The sequence below is a fragment of the Oryzias melastigma genome, linkage group LG12, assembly GCF_002922805.2.
Source record: "Oryzias melastigma strain HK-1 linkage group LG12, ASM292280v2, whole genome shotgun sequence".
Taxonomy (NCBI): Eukaryota; Metazoa; Chordata; class Actinopteri; order Beloniformes; family Adrianichthyidae; genus Oryzias; species Oryzias melastigma.
The window spans coordinates 4,301,191-4,327,943 of NC_050523.1; the positions used below are offsets into that span (position 1 = coordinate 4,301,191).

General features: G+C 37.5%; 1 protein-coding gene across 2 annotated transcripts in view; it reads right to left on the minus strand.

Moving 5' to 3' along the window:
- The window catches only part of erbin (erbb2 interacting protein), a 62,274-nt gene that overhangs the window by 27,639 nt on the left and 7,882 nt on the right, over positions 1–26,753 (minus strand). For both annotated transcript variants that reach the window (XM_036214563.1, XM_024298873.2), the window contains exons 2-7: positions 23,618–23,677; positions 2,877–3,071; positions 1,589–1,706; positions 1,018–1,096; positions 851–940; positions 227–283 (exon numbers count right to left, since the gene is read on the minus strand). In XM_036214563.1, the coding sequence (XP_036070456.1) occupies positions 227–283; positions 851–940; positions 1,018–1,096; positions 1,589–1,706; positions 2,877–3,062 (530 nt within the window). In that variant the 5' untranslated portion in view covers positions 3,063–3,071; positions 23,618–23,677. The remainder of the gene's footprint in view (positions 1–226; positions 284–850; positions 941–1,017; positions 1,097–1,588; positions 1,707–2,876; positions 3,072–23,617; positions 23,678–26,753) is intronic.

Consider the following 26,753-nt stretch of genomic DNA (forward strand, 5'->3'; position numbering starts at 1 on the left):
GGGGGGGGGGGGGGTTATGTAACAGAAATTTAATACCAAAGTCGGAGGTGCACACAAAAAAACCTAAAAATGCTCGGAGGACAGAGACATTTTCAGGAGCTGCGACAGGAAAGTAACCAGGAAACCGTGAGGAAGCTTCTCCACGCGCTTCCTCAGCTGTTCTGTCATGAAAACAAACATCCTGAGTGTCTGAGGAGCGGCACGCGTGAGGGTGAAGAAGACCTACTTTGGCAGATTCTGCAGCTGGTTCTCCCTCAGCTCCAGGATCTGCAGCTTGGCCAACCTGCAAGCAGGAAGCAGTCACGTTTACATCAACAATACGTCCAGTTTTCAGACAGTTTCAGAGGAAATGATGACCCAAACGGATGTTCAAACGCATCAGACTGACGGGTGCCGTCAGCCCATTCGGCCATTTTCCACTCGGTGGTTGAAAGAAAAAGTCCTAAAGGAGGGAATATGTTTGATAAACCGAACATGATGGGAAATTATTTATAGATTATTATTATTATTTATAGATTTATTTATTATTATTATTTATAGAAAAGGGAAAAAACACTATTTTATGATATTTTCTGGATTTTTTATGTCAATTTGACAGGATTGAAGAGTTTTGTGTACTTTTTTTTAAAAGAATTAAGGGATGAACGTGTGGATCTGCAGACTGACATACATTTGTTGAGGTTTCTGCTGTCTGAGAACCACACAGCCATAACATTAAATAAAAAGTTCATACATTTAACATTCATTTTAGATGACTTTCTTTACAGAATCCTATGAGAATAATTCATTTATACTGAATTATTCCATAACGCTGATAATCCTGATCTTCAAACAGTTTGTGCTAACCGACCTGCCGAAGCTGGCTGGTAGGAACTCCAGGTACCCGTCGTTCAGGTAGAGCTGTGTCAGGTTCAGAAGCAGCGTGAAGCCTTCTGGGAGCCTGAAAGCAAAGAAAACCTCAGCACCAGATTTCACCTCTTCTACTGAAAAACGAAGGTGCAGGAGGAGTTGGCTCACTTTGGCATGTGGTTCACACTGGCCTCAACTATTGTCAGGCCTTTGCAGTTCTTGATGCTCTCTGGAAACTCTTGGATACCTGCAGAAAAGGTGTCAGTGTGAGAGCGTCTCACTATAAAGGTGAGATAAATGTGGGGGGATCTGCAGGCAAACCCACAAAACTTCGACTGTAAGACAGAAGACGTGACCAAATCTGAAGGTTTACTTCCTGCCTTTTGTCTGTCATGTTTCACGAGTTTAAAGTTTACTATCCCATTCTGAGAAATCCTCTCAGAGAACCAGGTAAGAAAAAAAAAAAACATGTTCATGATGTTCAGCATACGGCAGGTCTGGACTTGTGCTCTCTTTATCCATCGCATCAGAGGCTTTCAGAAATGCTGCCACGACACATCTGCCAACCCAAACACACCACAACATTTTTTCTCATTTCCAAAACTGCTCCTCCTCTTTGGTCACGTCTTTTATCGACGGACGCCAGCAGGTGTGGGGGCCGTCCTCCAGCTCTTATCTGGATGCCAACGTTTGAGGTGACCACCCTTAGATTCCACGTGGAGGAAGACTTCCTGCTCACCGTTTTTGCTGACATCGAGCTCCCTGAGATTGACGAGGTTGGCGATGGCTGCCGGCAACACTGCAAGGTCATTATCTGGCACGCTCAGTCGGTTGAGTAACTGGCAGTTGAACAGTTGCTGGTGAAAGAGAAAACAACAAGCAGCTCATTTCAGTGAAGCTGTGATCACATATAAAGAGTTTAAGAGGCACTTACTCGACCCATTAGAACGTCTGAACCACTTTAAGTCATTTTGTTTGTGAAGATTAAAACTTAAAGGAGTTCTTTGATGGCGAGGCTCTTTCTAGGGATGTCACAATCTGATTTTTATGGACTCAATACAGAGTCTCGATCAGATACTTTTGTAAAACATTATAAAAATTATTGGATTTAATACAAAAATCCACAACTTCCCCTACTTTTATCTATTGACCTTTCCTTTAAATTTTGATGTTTTTAACATGTTTTAATGGAATTTTTCTGAAAGAACATATATGAAGAAAATAAGGCTTAAAATTACATTTCTGATTATTTCTTTATTTAAATTTTTTTGTAACAGAGGTAGATGAAAAAATGCTGTAGCTGTGATGCAGACGCTGTAACCGTATTGGTATGTCAGTTAAGTTTCTTACCTCAGATTTAGATTTTTTTTACCTGTGGTATCTTGTATTAGAAAAATAAGCAGTTTTTTTTTTAAACCAATTCTGTCCATTGACTGTATATAAGAACTGGACTGAGTGACCCCTCCCCCCTGGCGTTCAAAACAGGAAGTACCTGCTGGCTCCAAGAAGCCAAAATTCCATAGATTTTTATTGAGTAACAAACAGCTATTACTCAGAATCTTTTTGTCAGAATAAATATTCTTGTTCTGTTACTTTTTGTTTTAGTAACAAGTAAATCTGCCTCAGCAGGAGGCTCACATTTGACTCATTGTGCATTTTATTTTGAAAGGAACTTGTATGTCAAAAGTTAAAGTTCTTATTTAAAGAAAATATAACACTGTTGTAATTCAGTTTTTGCTAATAAAAAAAGCTAATTACTATAAATGAATGACTTAATGGTCACAAAAATTAACTTTCTTTTGATCAATAAGTAACTTGACCAAATGTCTCTTTGTGTGTATAGTTTTGACAATATTTTGGTTCTCAAAGATCGGTAGTTTTGTTATTTGCAACAGAGGAAGCAACTGAGAGAATTAAGAGACTTTGTCTTAAACAAATAGAAAGTAGACACGAGGAAAAGTTTAAATCCGCTCAGAAAACAGAGGTTTTATTAAACAGAGAAGGACACAAAAATAAATAAATCTCACTTTAGGGAGTTCCTCGATCTGATTGGCATCGAGGTACAGTTCCTGCAGGGTCTTCTCAAAGCTGAAGATCTCCTTAGGAACAGTCTCCAGGCTACAATGGGAGTAGTCCAGCGATGTCACCACCTCCTCCTCACCGCGCAGGCAGCGGCACGGCACCAGCCGAACGAAAAAGCTCCGCTTGGACATCCTCAGGCACTGCAGAGGGGAAAACGGAGCTTTAGACACTCTGAGGTAAACTTCTGCTGCGAGTATTTACATTCTAGAGGACGGGAAAAACAAACTATTTTGTTTAAAAGCTTAGCCTAATGTCTGGACAAATTTGATGCGACTTAACAGAAATGGCTTCAAAAGTACTAGTCATTGTTTAACCTTATGGAATATTAAGATTTCACAGTAGATTGACGGGAACAAAGCCAGTTAGCAGATGCTTTATTAGGAGGAAAATCATCCGGCTGGAGAGACGTTAAGGAAAACAAGTGGATAAGAAGAGATTTTACCACCAAATCCCATTTATTTACCGAAATGTTAATGTTTTAACGCTGATTTAAACAAACTTTTGTGTGTTCTTTGAATCTTGAGTCAAAGACAATTTCAGATTTATCAACATATTTAAAACATTAATCAAAAACAATATCAGTTTGCTTATGAAACAACCGTTTTCACATAAAGTTTTGATTTAAACTCAACAAAAGGGAAATTTTCCTAATAAAATAATGAATTTCTATTGATTTAAAAGTTTCTGCCTTAAACTTTTTTTCTTTAAATGAGAGTTTGTTGATGGATTTCTTGAATCAAAAGTGCATCTTTAAGGTAAATACTCCATTAGATTCATTAACCATAGCTTGTCAGGAGGTTTAATTTTAAAAGGAACTGCACAGATCACTGCACTTGCTAAAGAGCACTTCAAAAGCACTGGACAAACATGGCTCATGCATGACCAGAGGACATTAAATCGCAACCATGTGTAACTAGTGGTTCAGCTTATTTATGAAGCGGGAACAGCAGAAGACGACTTCTCATATGATTTAAAATTGACCTGATGTCCAAGAAAACTACTGGAAAACGTGAATCAAAACAGACAAACGTGGCTTCTGAGGATGTGAACAAAGTAACAGGATAATGGCGCAACTGTTTTTGTTTCCTCTCAACCATAGGAGCCATCTGTGTGTTTACTCTACGGAATATTAACAGTTCTTTAGTGGAGGGTAGTATTTCTGTTTTATCCTGCTGTAAATATTGCTGCTCCACACACCACTCCATCTCCCGCACATAAACCCACAGATCAATCATCGATTCGCCTTGTCCTTCTGATGTGAAAATACTTATATTTATGGAAATTAAATGAGAAATAAATGCTGAGCTGGAATTCAGCATAGAAAACACTGCAGTGTACCAATAAAATGTGAAGACATATAGAGGCATAGAGGTCTTTAAAGCCCTTTATTAACCTTTTAATTATTGTCATACTGTCAATTTTAATAGTTTTTTATTTCTACTTTATTCCTTAAACTGTATTTTTTTTTTCTTGTGTTGATGCCTTTCAGTCCAAGTCTCCCTCGAATGAAGAATATTGATTTAACTTCCAAATGAAGATCCTTTGTTAAATTCTTCAAATATTTGCACACAAAAAAAGTCAATTTTTAATGGTCTCATCTACAATAGTGCGCTCACGGGGCGGTGGGCAAAAACCGACATATACCCAGATACATAAACTATACCATGGTGGTTTGGTTGCGTGTGCTGGTGCAACATTGAGTCATTCATTTCAAAATTGTGGCCACACTGGAATGTAGCACCACAATACAGACAGGCACAAGAGCCTATTTCCCACACTGCCACGTTAGAATCACATGTTTGTGTGGTAAACATCAATTCTGAGGAAATCTACCAATACCAGGCAATCCATACTAATACTAGAGGATGTCTGATACCCAAGCCTCGTTTCCACTGAGTGGGCCAGTCCAATATTTCGAACTTTTTCATTGTAAAATGGACCCATCTTGGGGGCCTCCATTGGTTGTAGGTCTATTGAAAAGCGAAGGGACGTTATAGCCACCCACTGATTGGCAGAAAGTGGTGATAACATTTGAAAGCACCAATATAGTGCTCATTTAAGGGGCCATATCATGAAAATTCTACTTTTTGAAGTTTTAAGTGTATTATACTGTTCATTCCTCTCTATAAAGAACCCCAAAGGATTAAAAATAATCCTCTAAAACCTGCGCTGTCTGCAGCAGCTCCTCCCATACCCATGAAAATGAGCGTATTACTTCCGGGTAGGAAAAAAAAGCGTACGAAAAATAACAAATATTTCATAGATAATTTGTTTTTTAGTGTTCCAAAGGTAATTTAAGATCATATATATGGATATAGCTCACTCTGAAAGGTTTAAGAAAATCATGGTATGGCTCCTTTAAGCTAACGTTTCCAGCGCCCGCAATCTTCCTTCGAACAACATTAAATTTCTGTTATACACGATGTACAAAAAGTAATGCACGAAAAAGACAAACTGCTAAATGACCTCCATTGTTGTTGCTTTTCTAGCCGTTGCACAACAATGACACAATAACACGGTAGTGGTCTACACGTGAAAACAAACCGCTCAGTGGGAACGAGGCGTAACTAAGTGGGAATGGTTGTCAGAATTAACTGAGCCGTGCCATACCGGTAATCTAAACTCTCTCTTCAGAGCTCAGGCACAACTAAATCCTAAAACTGTCAAGCAGAACTACAACACACACATTGCGTCTTCTGCCTAGAACTCAAAACAGCTTGGTACAGCATCAAAAGTAAAAAAAACAAAATAAAAACACAAATAATCCTGTTTCCTTTAAAGGAGCACACATATTTCCTCACTGTAGCTATTTTCTTAAGAACCATTTCTACAGTGTTTATTTCCATCTTCTAATTTATTCATTGACAGTAGAGATGGGAGACAAAATTCAAAATGTGAATTCAAATTAATTTAAAATATTAAAAACAAATTCCATCTGTCTATTTGACACAAAAGTAATTATTTAGTAATTCTGGTTGCATTCTCGCTCCAAGATCACTCAAACAGTCCAACAAGTAGGTAAAAACAGACGAGATAGAATGACTTTGATCAAGACAAACACCTTCCAAATGCCACAACAAGGAGGTCTGTAGCAGATTCGAGATTTTTTGTGTCAACAAGACAATCCACAAACTGCTCAATGAAACGCACAAACATTTGCAGATGAACTTCAGAATCTACAGCACTAAGAATTCTCCTGATTGAACGTTGGTCATGATTTTCATAGTGATGTAATTGTGACTTTACCCACAATGACAGGAGTAAGCATCACCTCAAATGTATCAGTGGTTTTCGAGCACAGATGGTAAACGTTTTTTTATGTAACCGGTGAGTAGCCTTCCAAAAAAGTTTGTCTATCCCCAACTAAAATCATAAAATCAGTTCTTTCTTTTTCAGCACCAAAACAAACCACAAGTTCATGTGTATATTGTAGAGTTGCACAGTGGCACCCACGCTCAGGCTCCAACCATGACAGACATCGTGACTGCTAGCCAACGTTATGAGCAAACATTTATGCTCTGGCACGTTTGGGGCTGAGATGGGAATCGTCAGACACTAGACACATACATGAATCAAAACTGGGGTTACGGCACAGGAGTTCAACAAATACAGTGCACGACGTGGAATGTGCCGTGGTCAACAGAGGCTTTGTTCTTTGTAGCGTTTAGAGAATGCGGCTTCTCTTCCTCCCCCTTGTCTTAACCTGAGTGCTGCCAAACTGCATAATCTCAGGGTACCTCTTTCATTGTATCTTGAGTTGTAAAACTGTGATAACATTCATCTGAGAGCAGAAACCATAAAACATTCTACAAAAAGTTACTCAAACTCTGATTTACTAGACATACTGTATGTTTTTGTATGTACTTTCATAGTATTACAAATATGCACCACAATCTGTCTAAAGTTATCTCATGTAATTCCTCAAACGCATGAATATTGAGCTCATTTATGCCCTCGACCACACTTATGAAGTATGCGCAATGAGAGGGCTGTCAGCCTCCCACGCAACCTTTGCCATAGAAGCAGACAGCTTGTGTATAAATACTCTGGGTAATCGGGTTTATCACCAGAGGGTCTGACACAGAGCTTGGCTCCATTTACCCAGAGAAAGGAGAACTGAGCATATGGATGACGCAGGCATTTCAGAATGAAAAGAGAGGAGGGGAGGCTGGAAGCAAAGGAGAGAAATGCACATAAATGGTGTAGTTGAGGGTTATCATGAGAAAAAAAAAAAAAAGCAATCAGGAGGAAAAACAGAAGCTGTCATGAGAAAATATGTGGGGTATCTTTTAGAGACAGAAAAGTCAAACAGTTGAAAATGTCACCTTAGGAAGGAAATATCAAAAAATGCATAGGGTTGGATGTCTTAAGCCTTTGTCACAACTAAACCTATGTGGGGATATGAGCCGTCTGTGGGCAAAAATTGGACATACCTGTGTAGGACGTACAAAGTTTGTTGACCACTCTATGAACTTGTAGAGAGAAAATGTTGGGCATTTATGCCCCCTCATATCTTGTGTACTGTGCAAGGAATCCATAAATTGGTGTTCAGGTGATGGATGTGGCCTACTAGTGGACTGTTAGACAATCAGAGTGTAGTTTGTGAAGGCATCCTACGGGCATCCAATGGGCACCTACGTGTCACGTACACGGCATTCATGCGCAGTCAGTAAGGAGCCAATACTCGAATCTTAGAACAAGGCTGGCTAACTGTGGTCCTCAAGAGCATCAACGCAGCCTGTTTTCCAGTTCTTCCTGACATGCTTGCTGCTGATTGGCTGACTCAAGTGATTCCACATCCTGATTGATTGAACACACTTGATTTAGGTTGTAAGCATCAAGCAGTCCAAGGAGAGCAGGAAATGATGTTGAGGCTCTCGTGGAACAGGGTTGGCCACCCTTGGACTAGACTGTGGCAAGAGGGTGCCATAAGACAGCATCACCCATACGTCGTAAGTGCACAGTTTACATCACCGTTACAAATACTTCACAGAACACTTTTCACACTCACAGCAATCGTTTATACAAGTGTGGTGGCCAAAAACAGTCTGAATGGAACTCCAAGACAAAACTATGCTACTCTAGAGATGCAGCCGCTTCACTCCATGACCCTCAATGGACTCGGAAGTTGCTGTCACCTTTACAGTTTAGAAACCGATAAAATATTAGAAACAATATTTTTTTTCTTCTTCAATATGAAAGTAAACAGGTCTCTCTGCCTTTCAGAAGAACACGCAGGATAAAAAAAAACTCTAAGTTGTTCGAACACACCCAGTGAGGTCATGAAGTAGCAAAGAACTCAAAAGTAGCCTGTCAATCAAAAAGCATTTTAAATTAAAAAAGCAAATTAAAAAATCCCAACAGGTTTGTTGCATATACAGAGGATCAAAAAAAGGATTTGTCAGTCAGGATTATTTAGATGACTTTATACTATAATGTTTGTCATAGAAAACTTTGACAGTGAGAAATAGAATGAAGAGAATAACAATGTATGATATTTTTTAAAGAAAATTCTGTTGAGAAGTTCAGTTGTTTTACTTTACAATGAATTGGAGCCATCTTGTAATTTAACAAACTATTACCTACCTGGTGAACTGATCTGGATCTAGTTACTTTTGTTTTCAAATTTGCCTAAAAAAGTCAAAGTTTGGCTTAAGATTTTTCCCTAAGTTTTGTAATATTTCTTAAAAATAAAAAGAATCCTTGATTCAAACCATAATTTGCTTGTGAAGTTAAGACTTGTTTGTTTTCCAGGATGTATACTCATCAAATTAACATTTTTTAACAGGTTTTCTGAAACTGTTGCCAGAACAGAATTTGAACCATGAATGTATTGCAGCACATTTAGAGAATTTTTGCATTTTTGTTTCAGTAGAAGCTTGAATGGAGAATACATCAGCAATGTTCATGATGTGACTAACTTTACGGAACATTCTTCTTTACAAAGTTAAATCAAAGACCAGAACAGTTCATCAGCACAGTCAATGTTTTTAGCTACCAAATTCTGATGCCTTAGCAGGTGACTGCACTAAAAAACTGCACTCTCCACCACAAACATGTAACGGATCAGCAATCTGCAAATGTGAGACGGACATTCGCTTCCTCGTGAAGTACATTGTGCATTTTGGTTGATAAGCTGAACCCTCAGCTAAAGACGGTGGTATTTTCTTTCACATTTTTTCCAAATCTGCAAAGAAATCCAACATTTCTGTTTTTTCTTTTCCATCTCTGAAATCCCAAACGATGTTTGAGTGACTTGAGGGTTTCTGTAGATGACAGAGAAGCTATTAAATGAACCGCTGGAAAGTTTTTGAAAAAACTAACTGTCATCACAGACTGTGGTCTTTCCATCAAAGCGCCAATAAGCTTTGTGTAGACGAAAACACTAGAAAAGTCAAACTAAGTGATCCTCTTAACTCCGTCTGTTTTGTTTTGGTAAAGGCAAAGATGGACTCCTTAAACTCAAATACCAGACAAAAAAGAAAAGTGCAGAAAGTTTTGACAGGTTTTTATTTATTTGGGTGAAAAAGAAACAGCTTGTTCACAATGTTTAGCAAAGTGCAACGAAAACTAGTCCAAAGTCAGTCCAGATTGTGTTTAAGGTGTGTATTCAGACTGGAAAAAGATCAATCAGTCGGACTGTTGGTTAAGACCGAGCCCGGTTAATTTGGTTGAGATCGAGTCCCGAACTTTATGTTTGCTCTGTAGTCAGACTGCTGTCAAACGGACATTTCTGGTTTGAACTAAAGCATGTAAACAAAACCACGTGACTAAAGATCTCTTCAGTCATTGGCCAGGAATTACAAGGGCGGGGCAAAGTAATGAGAGAGAGAATAATAGAAGTGCTACGATTTGCTGTTCTTGTCGGGATAGTTCACTTACTCAAACTTTATACTTCACTGACCAATTTTGAACGTCTGCATCAACATACAGACGGCTATGACGGCTAAGAAGTTACGCCGATAAATGTTTGTCATATTGATTGTTGGGAAACGGTGTGAGTTGCAATGTATATCATGTTAAAAGTTGTTTTAATGAGCCTACATTCATCAGACCACATGTCAATGAGTTGTTTCATCGTTGCTCCGCTACACCGTTTCATCCCATAATGCCCAGCAATGGTGGCCATTTTGGTCCAGTTGCTCCTTTCCGAGCATATAGCCTATTCACTTTAGACGGATTAAACTCAGAGTGATTGGAAACAAACAGAGCACCTAAAAAGATGGACCCAAGAGCGGTTCCTGGTCCCGGACCAGGGTCTACTTGAGTGTATTCAGACAAAGTTGTTCCAGATTATCGGGGGAAACAAACTCTGGTTCAATTTAAAGCCGCACTTCCACTGAGCGGTCCGAGCCGGTAGGGAGTGGTATGGGTTCCACAGTTAAACCTCGATTCCACTGCACAGTTTGTTTTCACGGCACGTGTAGGGTGTAGACCGCTAGCGTGTCATTGTGTCATTGTAAAGCGACAACTAGAAAAGCAACAACGATGGAGGTCATCCAGCAGCTTGGCTTTTTTTTTGTGCTTTACTTTTGGTACATTGTGCATGACAGAAATTTAATGTTGTTTGAAAGAAGATTGCAGGCGGCTGAGATGAATACCGCAGAATGCTAACAAACTAGCATTATATAAGCACTTTCTAATGTCATCCCTTTCTGCCAATCAACTGGTGGCTCGCCATTCCACTTTTCAGTGGACCTACAACTGATCGGGGGCTCTTCAGAGGTACAAATTGGAACTATTTAATGGGTCCATTTTACAAAGGAAACGCTGAAAATACTGAACCGGACTGTACCGCTCAGTGGAGACTTAACCAAACGTTTTACCCATGCTGTTTTAGACACTTCACTGAAAGGAGCCAACTGTCAAAAGTTACTTGAGTGCATGTAAATGCAGCCACAGTGACCTTTCAGTGACTCAACCCAAAGGAAGAAGAGTCTTCGGCTAAGTTACCCTCAAACACTTGATCTTTTACAACAACAAAATCGGCACAGAAGACAGAGAAAGAAAAACTGCTGATAATGAATTTCAAACAAAACAGTTTCCTCCTCAAGTGAACAAACTTTATGGGTTACCAGATCAACAGCCTTTATGCAAAGTCATAAAGGCTTTCAGATCCGTCTATAGACTGCAGCACATTTAGTAGTGTAAGCTCCAAGAGTGAAACTTAAAAGGTTTAAAGGCCCAGAAAAGTTGTAAAGCCGAGAGCTTTATTAACTATTGATACAAGAAATATAGGTTCAAATTTGCTGAAAATCTGTTTATTTAAAAAAAATCATCCAAATTGCCAATAATTGCGTCCAAACTACAGAATAGATTTGATAAAACCAGTTTTGCTTGGTCATGAAAAGCAATTTTTGCATAACTAGTGACTAAGACATAACAATGTGGAACTTTCTGGACGAAAATAAAATATTCTGACATTAAGCACAAACAGAAAAGCTGTTTTTGCCTGAAAAGAATTGCGATTTGCTAAATCCAGTCCATTTTTTAATTAATCCGAAGCACAGAGCTTTAAAATACTTCTGTGCAGCTGACGCATTTATCAAAAATATGTTGGTAAAACAAAAAAAAAGTTCATGTGCAGCATAATCATTTGATACAACCTTTACTTTTGCTTATCCATCTGCAGCTTACCTCCACATAAAATGAAGACAAATAGCCTGAATAACTGCCAGCCCCAGTCTGAACATTTGAAGCAACCCCGGATAGTACTCTGAAAGGCAGCATGGTAGTGATGATAACTGCACATAAATGCATCCTCTGACCTACATGTAACCGGAATGATCACACAGCTTCTGATTTACAAAGCAAGGAAATTCAAGACATGCAACAGAGCTTCCGAGCGTCTTAAGCTCTGATCAGAGATTTTCCTTCTTAGCCTACTTCTTCAAGCAAAACATCATTAAGCAGTGAAATAGTAAAAAGCGGAAACCCAACTAATAAAACGCCAAGAGCTTAAAATGCTCTTGTGGCCTTTTCTGGATAAAATGTGCTGTTTGACAACACAGTGAGTTACAAATATTTTAACCAACTATGTGGTCAATACAACTGGCCAAAAGTGGAAACAGTTCAGATGCCAGTGGTGCTGGATGTGTTAAAGCTGAATTGGACTTGAATAAAACTAGAGAGTGGCGTAAAGGAAGCTTACTTGACATTTTTATGATGTTCCGTAAGGTGACTATACAAGCCTAAAGAGATCTGCAAGACACACCTTAAGATGTGTCAGATTCTCTCAAAGGTCCTCTACAGACCCGGACAACCCAAACCTAGCAGCACACAAAATTGAAACTCAAAGCTTTTTAATTGAAAATCCTAAAAATAAAAGAAGTTTTGACAGAACTATTTGGAATCAAATACAGTATACATCCTTCGGAAAAACAGATTTTCTAAACCACCTTAAAGTCCCAATCAAAAATCCACAACCTCAATATCTTAAAAAGTCATTTTTCATGTTGATCTGAAGCCTCTGGTTCCAAAATCTCCGCTTAGGGGGCGTGGCTTTTGGAGCCCTGATCCCCACTGTCTGATTATGATTGGATCATGGACCGAACTTCCTCCAAAAGCTTAATTCTTTTTCTTTCCAGTTCACCAAAGATCCTCTCAGCTAATTCTCCAATGTTTATGGACGTTGCAGTGATCTATACATTCAATCCATTGGTTTCTCAGAGTAAGTATTGCATTAAACTCAGACAAAAAATCCAGTGACGGCTGATTTGACCACAGAAATGCGAACGGCGGCCCATTTGACAGCAGTCAATGGGAAGATGCCATCTTTTCTTTACTGACACCTGAACTAGACACGCTAGCCGGGCAAGATGGAGAGTTTAGTGCATGTGCAGCAGAGCTGTCATTAATTCAAACAGAGTCTGTCTGTGACAGTTTGATTGACAGCGATTTAAAAAGGAGAAATACGCGGAAATGCACAAAAGAAATGATTTGTTGTCACATTTGTTCTCTTTCATAAGAAAATGCCACACATACAAAACTCTAAAAACAGGATTTTCAATGGCGAGGATGAAAATAAATGCATTCCTTTTACCCTGAACAGCTGATCGCAGAGGATGAAGCTCATTAGTAAGCATTGAAAATCAGCTGTTCCTCACGTTACCACCATCTGTAATACAATGACAGCACACTTTGCGCACAAAGGAATGTTCCATAAAATTACAAAACATTCTTTTAAATAATGACACTCATGAAGCCGAAGTTGGTCACATTAGTCAAAGTTTTCTTGCTCAAGAACAGTGCGAGTGCCCTGAAACAGAGGCTGTACTTGTTCATACATTTCAAAAATGTGTGGGATTGCGTGAATTGCGGGCATGTGACTCTGCAGCCTAGCAATGAACCTTGGAGCGAATGGAGTGAATGAAACAGTCCAGAGGGCGAGCCACTCAGATTCCTTCTTCATTCTCCTCCTCAGCCAGAAAAAACGTTTTCTCTTACGAGTCTCTGTAATTCAAGCGCCTCCTGGGTCGGGCCTAATGGTAGAGAAGTTTTGGTCAAGGGGTAGAACAGACCCTTTATACTAGAACCACCAGGATTTTAATTCCCCCCTTGAACCACCAAGGGAACATTTTTACTCCTTGGAAAAGCAAAGTAGTTTTAACAAGCTCCTTCTAGAAAGTAATAGTAAATCTTAATCCAAAAAAAAAAAGACCGTATGAGACATTATTGTTGATGTAAGGATACAAGTATTGACAGATTTTAAAATAAATATTTATATAAATCAACATAAGCATTAATAACTCAACTCATTTACAGTAAAGTGAATTAAAAGTGTGAAACAAAACAGTGTATTCTTAACTGAAGTGATAGAATGAATGAGAAATGGACTGATGTGGCAAATGGAATAAAGTAAATGTAACCATGACAACCAGCAGTCGCAAAAGCTAAGCAAAATTTGTTCTTTTAGATTTACAAAAAAAAAAAAAGTTATAAGGGTCTTTTTTTAGATGTCACACTTGTAAAACATCTTTATTGAGACTATTTTAGTTAGAATTATTGAGTTTTTAACAGCGTAACAGGAAACCACCTCAGTGGCCTAATAAAGAAGATTCAAATCCATGGTGGAGTCAAACCAAGGACTCTAAAAATGCTACTGAAAGCTTCACTACGTGATTTGGCAATAAGGGGTTAGATTGGGGGGGCACAGCTGTGTCCGTCTCCCCCAGGAGATGGGTCAATTGAGAACAAATTTCAAGCACTCGGGTGTGTGACAACCATTGAGATTTAGCTTTAACTAAAAGGGAAGTCATAGACAGTTGAGTGTGCATAGTAACTACATTTGCTGCTAAACTCCCAATGTGGACAAAGTAAAAGTTTGAATGAAAGATGAATGAGAAAAAAAACAAAACTAATTAATCTTTCTATAAGGTATTCGAAAACATTTTTGGCTTTAAATGTATGGAAAACAAATTCAAATTATTTATAACCAAATAAATAAATCTTTGTAACGTCTGTTACTGCTAATGTTTATGGCTGTGTTTCCATTGACTATAAAATTGTGCACCAATTGGATTCGCCATAATAAATTTGCCTAATGGAAAACAATTTTGAAAAAACTCACATTTATGAAAAAAAATTGCACTTGTAGGAGGTGATTTTTGAGTTGTATCAAAATTGACTTATTTTGTAAAACTACAATGGAAGCATGAATTAAATGGGTCATGTGACCAACAACCTGAGAGCATAGTTAGCCGAGTGGGCGCCACAAGAGGTCCCACAGCATCACACAGCTCATCAAAAGTTAAGTGCGTCATGTGGAATTGTTGGATCCACAGCTCCTCTGTCAAATCACCAACCAGAATTGACCAAAATCTCTTAGCCCCTCCCAAAGTAGCTTACCGCTCCATGGCCTGAACAAGACGCAGACGTCTCCTTTGATAGAAGATGATGAGCGCTAGCAGTGGCAGACATTTGAATATAAATCACGTGCGTTGTTTTTTTTTAATTCACATAATTTTGATTTAATAGAAACAGTGTAACTATGAAATTGCATTTCTTTTTATACGTTTCTAGAATTTCGCTAAAGTTTTGCAAATGTGTGTCATGGAAACGCAGCATGAATGACTGAAATGAGTGCATCCTTTGACAGTGGTGAACAGCTTGTGTTATTTATAGGACTCATCTGGTTGATATGGCAGAATGTGATTAGGATGCAATGACTCGTGTTTTATGAGAACAGATTTTGATCCAGATTGTGTGGCCTGTAAAAGGATTGGTGGACCGCAGCAGAAATTTTACATTACGGATTATGGCAACAATAACAGTGCATTAAGAAAAAGACACACGATTGCCCTCTTAACTAATGCTGTTGCCTCTGTGTGAAGAAAGAACAAAAAGCCATTAACGAATAAACCAAAACATCCAAAGAAAGTCACAATTTATTCCCTAAAAATAATGGTACGATTCAAAGGGATTTTAACACAAATCCCAAAACTGGAGATCTTGGTTGAAGGTCTGCACAAAAAGGTGTAGGATTGGTACTAGGGATGGGCGATATAACGATGCCAGTATCGGTATCGGATGATATTTTCATAATTAGTTTATCAGTATTGGACAAATACTAAAAAAAATCCACATAAATATTTGTCTCCAATAGGCACTTGGAAGCTTCTGTTTACAGTCAGTCAGTCATTGTTCTGACTGTTTTCATGTATATTTTATATTTGATGGGGATACATGTTCTTAATAGATTCCTGGCAATGAAAAGTTTATTTACAGTTACGTCCAATAGTCAATAAATGGTTTCAATTACTGTTATGTTTAATGCCAATAAATGTTTTCAGATATATTTTCACATTTTAAAGTGATACTTGTTCTTATGAGATCCCTGACAATACGTTAAAAAAGTCAATTATAATGTGATTTTAAAGCAAAAGAAAAGTTGTGCATTTCTAACCAAGAAATAAAAAGAAAATCTAAACTTTGTGTTTTGTGGACACTTAAATAACGTTGGCTATCGACCACAGTTGCAGAAAAAATATTGTTTTTTTTATATCGGCCAGAAAAAATGATATTAGCTCAACCCTAATTGGTATAAAAAATATCAGTTACAAAAAACACACCTCAAACTAATGAATGTTCTTCAGTTTTACTCTAACAAATCAAAGCATCTCTTTCACGGCCCAAATGTACATTTTTCTTTAGCTTGTACGTTTCATTTAATGAGTTGTATTATTATAAGAACTCTGACTTTTCATGTAAACGAAGTTGAATAGAAGTCAACTTTGAGCCTTGAGTGGATTAAATTGGCCTTATTTGGAACTGAACAGCTTTAGTGCTGATTTAGTTTTTGGTAATTTACCAAAAGTGTAACGTTTGTCTGGATTTTAAAAAGATGAGATGTTCAAAAAGAAACTGAAAGAGTTTTATTGGCTCAGATATGCAATTCATCAAAACAGGGAGTAGAGCAATCTCTGCACGAGCAGGACCAGACGGGGGCCTGAAACGCTGCTTGTGTTAGATAAGGAGTGATGGGTGAAGGACAACAGGTGGCTTAAGGGTAGAAGCAGAAGGATGACTGAATCCAGAGGAAATAAATGAAATATGGCGGCTGCTGGAGAATGGGTTCTTAAGTGGAGAGGACAGGTGGTTTTGCTTGGTGCGCCTTAATTAGTCAAAGATAATCCATCCGGAGAAATCCAAACAAAAATAAATTTAATAATTTCACATCCAAAGTCCTAATATGGTGAGGTCAGGGCAGAAATTAAAACATGCTGGATGCATAAGACAGGAGAACAATCTCACACCAGGAAACGTATTAAACTAAGAAGTTAATAATTACTAGTAAGAGGGAAGCAGTGGGGGACAGTCATGACAAAAAAGAGGATTTTTGAGCTTTTACTTGGTGTTAAAGTATTACCCAAAGACAGAAATATTAGAAGGACTGTTGAAATTCAGTGTTTTGCACCCTTAACTATAGATTTTTAAGTTGTATGTTACTTTAATAGCAAAACTACCATCTTCAAGCTATTTTCAGACACACTTTTCTTTATTTTACACAATTTCTGTCCGCTTACAGACTAAAATTCTATACTGGAATTCTAAATTTATTATGTGGCTTAGAGTTTTACAAACAATAATCAACCTAGAAACATTCAATGAAACAAATTTGAACTTTCTGGACACATAAAAACATAAACTGTTTTAATTCAAATGGTTTATTTTTATTATTAACGCTAGAGATTTTCTTGCAAGGCGGAAGCCTTTCTTAGGAAGAGAAAATTTGAGCAGTATCACAATCCACTGCAGCTGGCACAACACAAGTGGTTCTACTTTTTAATAATACAGTGGGATATTGGGTTAAAACAACAGAGCAGCAGCTAAGCCACACAGAGCTATGTGTATACTGTCCAAACAGGAAACACAAAGACCGACACATAAGCTCTTTTTTTTGGTTACAACTGCTTGCAGCATTCATTTTCCCTAAAAATACCAGATTCCCAAAAAAAGGGGGAAAAAAAGACTTAATTCCTGCAAAAGTTAAGTAACAGAGGCTGAAACGGAGCTGAATCAGGTAGAAAGGCGAGCCTGTTTTTAGTATCACTCACAGGGAATGCAGCCAAGCGGAACCTGAAGTTCCAGTTTTGTTCTCACCAGTAAGCTCTGGTCTCAGTGGTCTGGTGCGACTCAGAACAAAACCAACACTGTTTTCTTTGACTATGTGGTGAAATGAGGGCGAGTAATCCGATCTGCGTCCAACTGCTTTTTACAGCATCTTTCCGATTTCTTTTTCTGAAACCGGAGACTCTGGATAAATACACTCTTCAGAAGGACTTCACATTTTTAAACAAGCTTGATTTTTGGATGTAAACAGATGGACATTATTCTCAGTGAGCCAGTTTGATTTTTAGAAGAAAGTTAGCCGACTGTTCTGTGACACAAAAACCCTGGGCGCTTCAACCCTATCTTTTTACTTCCCTTTGTTAGTCAAACTATTGTTCAAGACCCGTAGCAAGAACTGTTGAAGCATCAGTTATGTCAGCAGAATGTGGTTATACGTGTAATACTCTTAATATTCTGTCTAAAAAAGCTCACCGATTTTTCTGTTCAAATCCCATTTTTGATTTGTTTTGGAAAGTAGTGTTTTTGCAGTATAAATGAAGGTGAAATAAATGTACTATATGAGCAAAAAGTGAAGTCTGGCATGGAAAAAGTTGTGGTTGGTCCCTCTAGGAGGTGTCAATGCGTTGCGTGGTAACTTTGTTGTAGTGTGACACGCAGTGTCTGCAGATTGGATGTGAGCTTTCAGCGAAAATAAATGTGGTCGGAATCCAGGGTAAAGAAGCCGTCTTACGTTTACAGTCATCAGTAGCTGATACTCTGTCTGGTGAGCGTAGGAGCTAGTCTTAGCATCCTTGTTCCTCGCCGTTCAAGACAACAGATAAAAACTGAGGCTATGAAGTCATTTGTTGACCAAAAATGGTAAAACTAAAAAGTTAATTCAACAACATCATGATTGATTCAAACAGTTTGATTCGGACAAGAGGAGATTGATAGTTTGAATCAAGGACATACACGATTCATTCAAGTTTGAGATGCCCTTCATAATTACTCTAATCTTTAGACGCTTTTGGGCCAGAGGTAAATCATCGCTGCCTTGTTTTCAGTTAGTTTGGGTTTTGCTCTTAGAGATCCCCTAAAGGCAAACGTGGTAGCACAAATAAAGTCTCTGCTGAGTCACTAAACATCACAATCATGAATGAAAAAGAGTCTCCAGACTTGTAAAGATTCTTGAATATTAATCTTAGCTGTGAGCTATTTAAGTATTGATAGCGGTAGATAAGATTAAACCTAATTTCCTTCTTATCATGAAGTATTTCTGAATCATAATTAAACGACAGTAAGTAAAGGATCGCTGCATAGCATCAGAAATACAGAATCATCCACCATCAAACCACAGGAAAAGGCCGTAAATAACAGCGACGTTCAATTTAGCAGCCAATGTGAGCCCTGACTGATGGCGTCAAGGTGAATTATGCAAGCTTCCTGATCAAAACCTCAGTCTGAATCTTACGTACCTGCTTTTGTCTCTGAAAACCACTTCCTGGCTAAATGAAGACTGACAACAGTTCTGCTGAGACGTGGGGTAAGCTCACCATGGTTGTCAAGCTGATTTACAGGATAAAACGTTTCGTTTTTCAACTGTTCTCTGATTAAAAATAATAAAATAAAGCAAGAATTTGTACACATTTAAATAACTTCCTTTAAAAGAACATCATTAGTACTCACAAAAAACATTTATTCATAGACAAAGATGGCTGAAAGGCCCATCTAAAGACTGCTTTAGGAGACACTCACTCAGCTTCTAGCCTGATAGTTAATATTTAAAAAAACAAAATGTTGACCTTAAATTGAACAACTTTAACTTCAGACAGCTTCAAACATCCCAACTATCCCGCTGGGCACCACTTTAAAACACACTTGTTTACCAGCTGCAAAGGATTAAAAGCTTAGACATCATTTAGTTCACATAAAATGAGACATTTTTGAAGGGTAGTTAAATTTATGCGTAAACACCAAACCAGGACAAAGAAATTCCTTAGTAACATTCTACTGTTCATTACCTTCTTAGGGAAATGAGATCCGGTTAATTATCGATGACTGCTCACATCGTACTATCGATTTACTTAAAACTTTATTTTATTGAATTTTGACACTTTTATATTTATACGTTTTTTTTTACTTTGTTAAGCTTCTGTTTATCCTATTCTGTTTCTAATGCTAGATATTGACTCTTAAATGCAGCAAAAATGAAGAACAGTAACTTTAGAAGCTAATTTAAAAAGGAAAATTTTGATTCTCAATAAATGTAAATATGTAATATTTAATCTTTTACTGTGACGCCACATTTCCTTGGTCAAATATTTGGTCAAGTAAAATTCAACGCAACAAATCTGTATCAATAGAAGACAAGAACGGGACAACTTTTACCCAAATCCTTTTCTCAAGATAACAAGTTAATAAGGCGTCATCTCGAGAAAACCAATGATTTTTTTTTTTGGATAATAACTTTAACAAAAGAAACTTTGTTTTTCATTGGATATCTCTGCTTTCTGCTAATTTTCTCAAATTGTTTGCACTATTTGCGCCTCAATAATGACTGATTTTTGAGTGTGAACCCGTCACTATAGATGATGTTTGTGCGTTTGTTCCTGGTCGTTTTGTTTTTACACATTTCTGTTAAAATAACGAGCACCACCATTTGAGGTTTTTCTAAAATTATACATTTTTAGGTCGTTATTTTGAGAAAATCGTCATCTTCGGAATTCATTTACTTGAATGAAAACAGCCCTGCGACAGACTGGCGACCTGTCCAGGGTGAACCCCGCCTTCGCCCATCAGTAGCCGGGACAGGCTCCGGCACCCCCGCGACCCCGAAAGGGAAGAAGCGGTCAAGAAGATGGATGGATGGATGAAAACAAAGCTTACAGATTAGCACTAAAGTGCAACGGTTGGACTTCAATCGCCACAAAATCCTAATCCACAATAACTGCTCATTTTATAACCAAAGACTAGCAGCTAAAAACTCCTCCAAACTCAAATGATGACAGGAAGCCACACTAATAATCATTTCATAATCGAATAATAGCCTCTTGAATCGTCAGAGGTTTCCACCTCTAGTGTTGACGGTCTTGGAGGGACCCTAACTCTTCAACCGTTTTTTCCAACAGATAATGAAGCTGAGAAATGTAGCTTTACAGTAGCAACTAACAATCAATTGATTCTGCAGCAGAGAAAAACAACCAAGCACATGTCGGCCCAAAACTAATTTCTTAGCTCCACAATCTGTTGGAATTACGTTAACTGCGTAAATAGTTGAAGCGTTATCATTGTTCGACAGCTGTGTGTTATGTCAAATTTAGGATGAAGAAAACAAGGCAGTAAAGCTTGTTGTGACCTTACCCTATCCTATAGAATAAAAAAAAAACTAAATCAACGTTGGACACAAAAGCTACACGACTTTCAAAACCTTGATCACAATAAAGTGAATAAAAAACGTTGAAAACGTTTCACAAAAAAAGGAAACTTTTAATGACTGGGTCTGAAATGTGTATCTTCTCCAGTAAATGGTGATTGTTTGAGGCATCTGCTCGTTTATTTTGTGCATCTGTCCACATAAGTCAGAAAGACAGAGGGAATCATTGGCCAAATCTCGATAACCAAGTGAGACACATTTAGGTCAAAACCGATCCCCCATGAATAAATGTTACATTTTTTCAATGTCCATCTCACAGACAACTGAAACGGCTCATATTTGCTCTCCCCAAGTCGTCAAGTCATTACAGGAAATTCATCAGGAGCAGAAAAATAAAACAAACTACAATACTGGAAATAATATGTTATGTAGGTAATGACTAAATGTTATTGATACGTCAATTAGAGCTTGACATTAATAACAAGAAAAAACAAAAACATTATTTTGAACAATCTTAATTGTAATATAAAGACAAGTCCGTGGGTTTATAGTGGCTTTCTTTCCACTGTCAACACTTGATCATATAAGCATTGTGACGATCCACGTACAGCAAGGTGACATAAAAGGAAAAACATTTATGCCAAAAGCGTAAAGATGCTTCAGAAAGATACTGAATAACACCCACTCAGCAGATGACTCGCTACAGCTGATTTTCTCTGCTTAAAAACACAGAATGAAACTATGAGTTCTGCAAAACAAGTTCCCAAGGTTAAGCTCCTGCAGAAAACGTTGGTATCAGCGGAGTTCATATTTCAATTAATCATCGTTCTCTGAGAAGCTGAGGGGAGCTGGCTGCAAGGTCTTTGGACAAAATCACAGACAAGTGGAATTTGAACATGTTTGGCCTTGACACCTTAAGTTATGGACCCTGTAACAACATGAAAGTAGAATTAAAACTCTCAAACACAGAATCATAGACAGAATCATTTGTTATTAACTTAACTTTTTCAAGGTTTAACAAGATTTCAAATATTGTCAGGGTTGTTAAAATGAAATCACATTGAAAGCAATCAATGGATTTGCCCTTCTTCACTTGCTAAATCAAGTATGCAGTCACAGCTATTGTGTAAATGAATAGAAAGTTTGTATCAGGCCAGAGGAGGACACGTGCATTTATCAAAGCCGAACATGTGCGCACATTCAAAGGTCCATCATCATTATGCAGCAGTGCATCACAGATTTGGTGCTCCGTCTAATGTGGTGATTCTATTACAAACATGAGGACTATTGCTGACTTCTATACAGATCTGAATTGAAAGTTAGATGACTGAATAATAAAAAAAAAAACTACTCATGAGGTAATTTCATGCAAAGGCAAAGCAGTCAAACAAGTAAATGTTACAATTGAGACAAAAGGGAAATGCCACAGGCTCGAAAGCAAAAGCTATCATGACCAGAATGCAAAAACGTAACAACAGAGGCCTCTGTCAGCTACTGTGGAAAACAATCTCCAATGAATACAGTACTGTGAATCAGACGAAATGAGCAAACATGCATAGAAAAGCAAGCTGTGGCCAAAGCATGTTCTGAAACGGACAATAATCTAAAAAAGAACCAGCAGCCAAATACCACCTTCTTCTGTATTTAGTCAAATAAATACAATTTTCAGTGCTTATTGGAGCTTAAAAATCCAGTTATGAACAATAGAGCGTAACATCACAGAGACACTTGATTTCCTCTTAGTCCATTTCAGATTTTCCCACAAAAACCATCACTGGTAAAAATGGGGACGGATGTAAATACGTTGAAGGAGAAGAGCTGTAGAAGTAAAACATGCTACAAAAGATCCGATGTAATAGAATGGAGATCTTCTCTGACAAGTTTGGCTTTTTAGAAAGCAAAGTCCTAAAGTTTACCATGCTAATCTTTAACACCCCATATCTTCTAGTCCATCTCTTATTGAAGACATTTTCCAACAAATGCCAGGTTTGAAGAAATGTTGAGACAAACAACAAAGAATAGCTGGGATTCATTAGGCAAGGGTCCAAATAATTTTTAAAAAAGCAGAACCTACTGTTAGAAGATATACAGTACTGTATTTTATTGAGTCTTATCTGGTCTCATATCATAATGCAGACATATAGGAATGAGTTTGCAGTTCATCGTATTTCCTTATGCTCCGTAGAGGACTTGTTGGGTTCTTTTGTGCAAAAATTGGACCTGTGCAGGGCAGTTCCAGTGGCGTCATTGGCTAGTAAGCTCAGTAGATGTCTATAGTAACTGTTTTTTCTGCTTAATCTAACACAGTATACTACTTAACCAATATCAAAATGCTTAAATGATCATTTCATTAAATCCTGAAATATTCATCCAACAATAACTACATGTTGCCAATGGTGCCGTATTATACTTAAATGCTAGATGAATCCCGTTTCCACGCCACAATTTTGTTTTCGAGGGGAATAAGAGCTGGTTACCAAAAAGTTGTTTAAAGCTTTTAAAAGAGATAGCTGGTCTTGGTCATCTATTTTTTTTCTAACTGGAAGATATACAGAATATATTTCAGGCCGCTAAAGCTTTATCAAAAGTCGAGTATTTTTTCTGATACTTATGTTACTTTTTCTAAAAAGGGTTAATAAAGTGCGACCGAATTAAAGCACTAATGTGGACTTCATGCCAAAGGTACAGTTGGACTTAAAAGAAAATGTAAACATGTGATGTAATAAAAAATATAAAATTAAGTAATTTCTCTGCTTTACATACCTTGTCATTTATGACTTAAGTGCCAGGATCCCAGTGGATGATAGAACCAACAATCTTTATCTAAAACACACACACAAAAACATTAGGTTAGAACCACAATATTTTAAATAAAAGGATGTGTACGAGTACAAAAAAGCAGTGTAGGTTTAGGAAGTACTTAGTCATCCTAAACAAGGCCATAGAGGGGTTTACTAGTATTAATATACATCCTTTTCTGATTTATGAGACTCCTGTATTATCAGTAATGGAAAACAAGGACTTGAGTTCTACTTTATGGAACTACAGCTCATTCTTGAAGACCTGGAAGAACAATTTTTAAACAAGGAAAGCTATTTCAAGGATAACTACAATACTGTAGTTGCATCCACGTGTTTTAGGTTTCTTTCACAGATAGAAAGTTCTAAAGAAAGCTTGTGAATGTTAAATTTTCTGTGGATTTATTTGTATTCAAACCCAACAGAAGAAAACCAAAGAGTGACAATAACAAAACCACCTTAAAAAATGATGCAATGATTCCAGCAGCTGATCGTTTAAAGGTGATATTACTTGAGCTCAGACAAAAAAAAAGAAGAGAACTGGAAAGTCCTCTCACTATCACGTATTTATAAGCAACTTCATTCCCTCTGTACACCACAAGACTTTTTCCAACATATCCAGGATTTATCACATTCACATTGCTTACGATTCCTGCTGTGGCCATTTGTTCTCTTTGCTTCTGTAATGCACAATCCTTAAAACTTTATCAGCTCTAGTCCAGTCCTTTTTACCCAGCTAAGTCTGTCTGTTCACACTGAGACCATATGGCCACAAAGATCCAGGTACCGCCTGAATTCAATAACTGTATAGCAGTGCTTTGAGTGAAGAAGAAGAAGAAGAAGCAAGGTTGCAAAAATAATGTGAAAAATTGTATTATCGACCATCCATAACACACATTGTCTGATATTTCTTTAGTGATAAAGTAACTTAAAGACATCTCTAGTCCAATGACTTTATCTATCCGTCTTTGCAAATACTAATAGACAAGATTGTACTCAACCTGCATTTGCTGTGACAACGGGTTAAATTAAAGTCAACCCATTTCCTGTGTCAAGTCAAGTAATGCCTCAAGCCTGTTAGAGATCAGCTTAAAAAAATGTGTCAGCCAGTGTTTACAAACACATTGATTCTTTCACCTGGGTTGCTAGATAAGAGTTTATCAATCTTTTCTGGAGATACTGAGATAGAAAAGTTCCTTCAATGACAAACGCAAACATTACAGAAATTCAATTTCTACAACCTAGACAATAAAAAATACAAAAAAAGACCAAAATATGAATAACTGATGCAAAAACCTGCCACTTTCTCAACACGTCACCTTAAATCAATCTCGAAAAACAGCAAATTAGACAAGAAGTAAGAGAATAGAACAACAGTTTTGTTACTGGATGCCTGGAAAAGTGTTAGTTATTCCAGCAAATGCAAGAGGGAAAAAAGCCAAAAAGATAGGATCACTCCTCCTCTGCCCTCAATGAGCACAAAAGATCTATACAGCAGGGGAGAATGAGCGAAAGACGAGGCAAAAGGGGAGCGACAGAATAGAGCAGATCCTTTCACTTCTTCCCAGCACATCCAAATCAGCTGCAAACACACTGGACTGTACAGACACTCATTAGTTGCTGCCCTACTTCCTCTTGGGTGCCTTTATTCTCATCATTTCCACTTGTGATACTGTCTGTTGCAAAAACACAAGGTTTGTTCCACCATATGGTGACATTAAACAGAACAAGATTTGATTTCATGTTGTTTCACTACGTACATCCGTCTTTCTGTCATTACAAAGAAAAATCTGAGAAGGAAATCACCTGAAAGCTGTTTGCCTGAACTCTGCCAAAACAGAATACATCAATGCATTTTAAGAATGGTCTTAGCTCAGATCGCAAACAAAAACTATGAAACGAACACATACAATATAAACATGTTATTGACCAAACAATATCAGTGGTTCTTTAGACCCCTAGATACAAAATCCTAAAAATGTCATAATCTTACCGTCTGAATAAACCTCTACAACTATTGATAAGCAAGTCAATAACACAGATAGTAAGAAGTAATAAACAGTGCCGTTTGTTTTGTGATAATATTGTTATTTGTAATGACAAGACTCCATAACAACTAATATTTGAGCTCTTTTTTCAGTTTCATCTGTTAGTTTGTGCTTTACCAATTTGTCCTGAAGTGCTTTGAAAAATCTAAATCAATTATATCTGACTTTGTGTAAACATTGACAAAAAAGGAAACGAGAAGCCTGGTCTTTTCCCTGCCGTACGAGAAAGTGTTTTAGAACCTTTACCTTTAGACCAAAGGTAACACATGTAAAAGAGAAACGGCAGTGAGTCACATGACTTCGTGAAATGGGCTCAGTAACCGAGGATGGGACCAGCTTGTGCCGGTTCAAATCACAGTACACTGCAGTAATTGAAGGCAAACACGGACCTACTTTGATTCTCAAAACCCTAAACTGTGACTCCGCTAAACGTCTGCACCCTTTTATTGTAAAATAGGGTAAAAACGTTTTAAAAACATACTTTTTTATACTGAGACAGTCAGATATGATCCCAACACAAACAAAAAATAAACAAAAACATTAGACTACTATAATAATAAGGATGACAACAATCATTTTCATACGTCTATTTTGAGGAGGAAGAATGCTGTTCCTGTAACTTAAGAGGTACAACTATTTAAAGGACATAAAAACAGGAACTACTTTTGGTATCAGAAACCAGAAAAGCTTTTTTTTTGGAGAATATACAAGCACTTTCCGTGACAGAAATAAACAAAATCTCAGATGTTGTCAATGGTTTAATAAATATGCACCTCAAGTGCAAAAGTATGGATGTAAAATAAACGGATATGCATTGAAAATTGATTGAGAACTGAGTGTAACAGCAATGTTGACTGAAAAATCACAGAAACTAAAAAGATTATGTTTATAATAAGATATAAAAGTCAATCGGGAAGTGAATAATAGATTTCTGGCATACTGTCAGTTTCTCTTCCTGTTGTGTCTCTACTGTATTTGACTTCATGTACATGTGATGCACACAAAAAGACGACCAATCACGAGATTGATTCTACCAAGTTATGACTGGCTAAA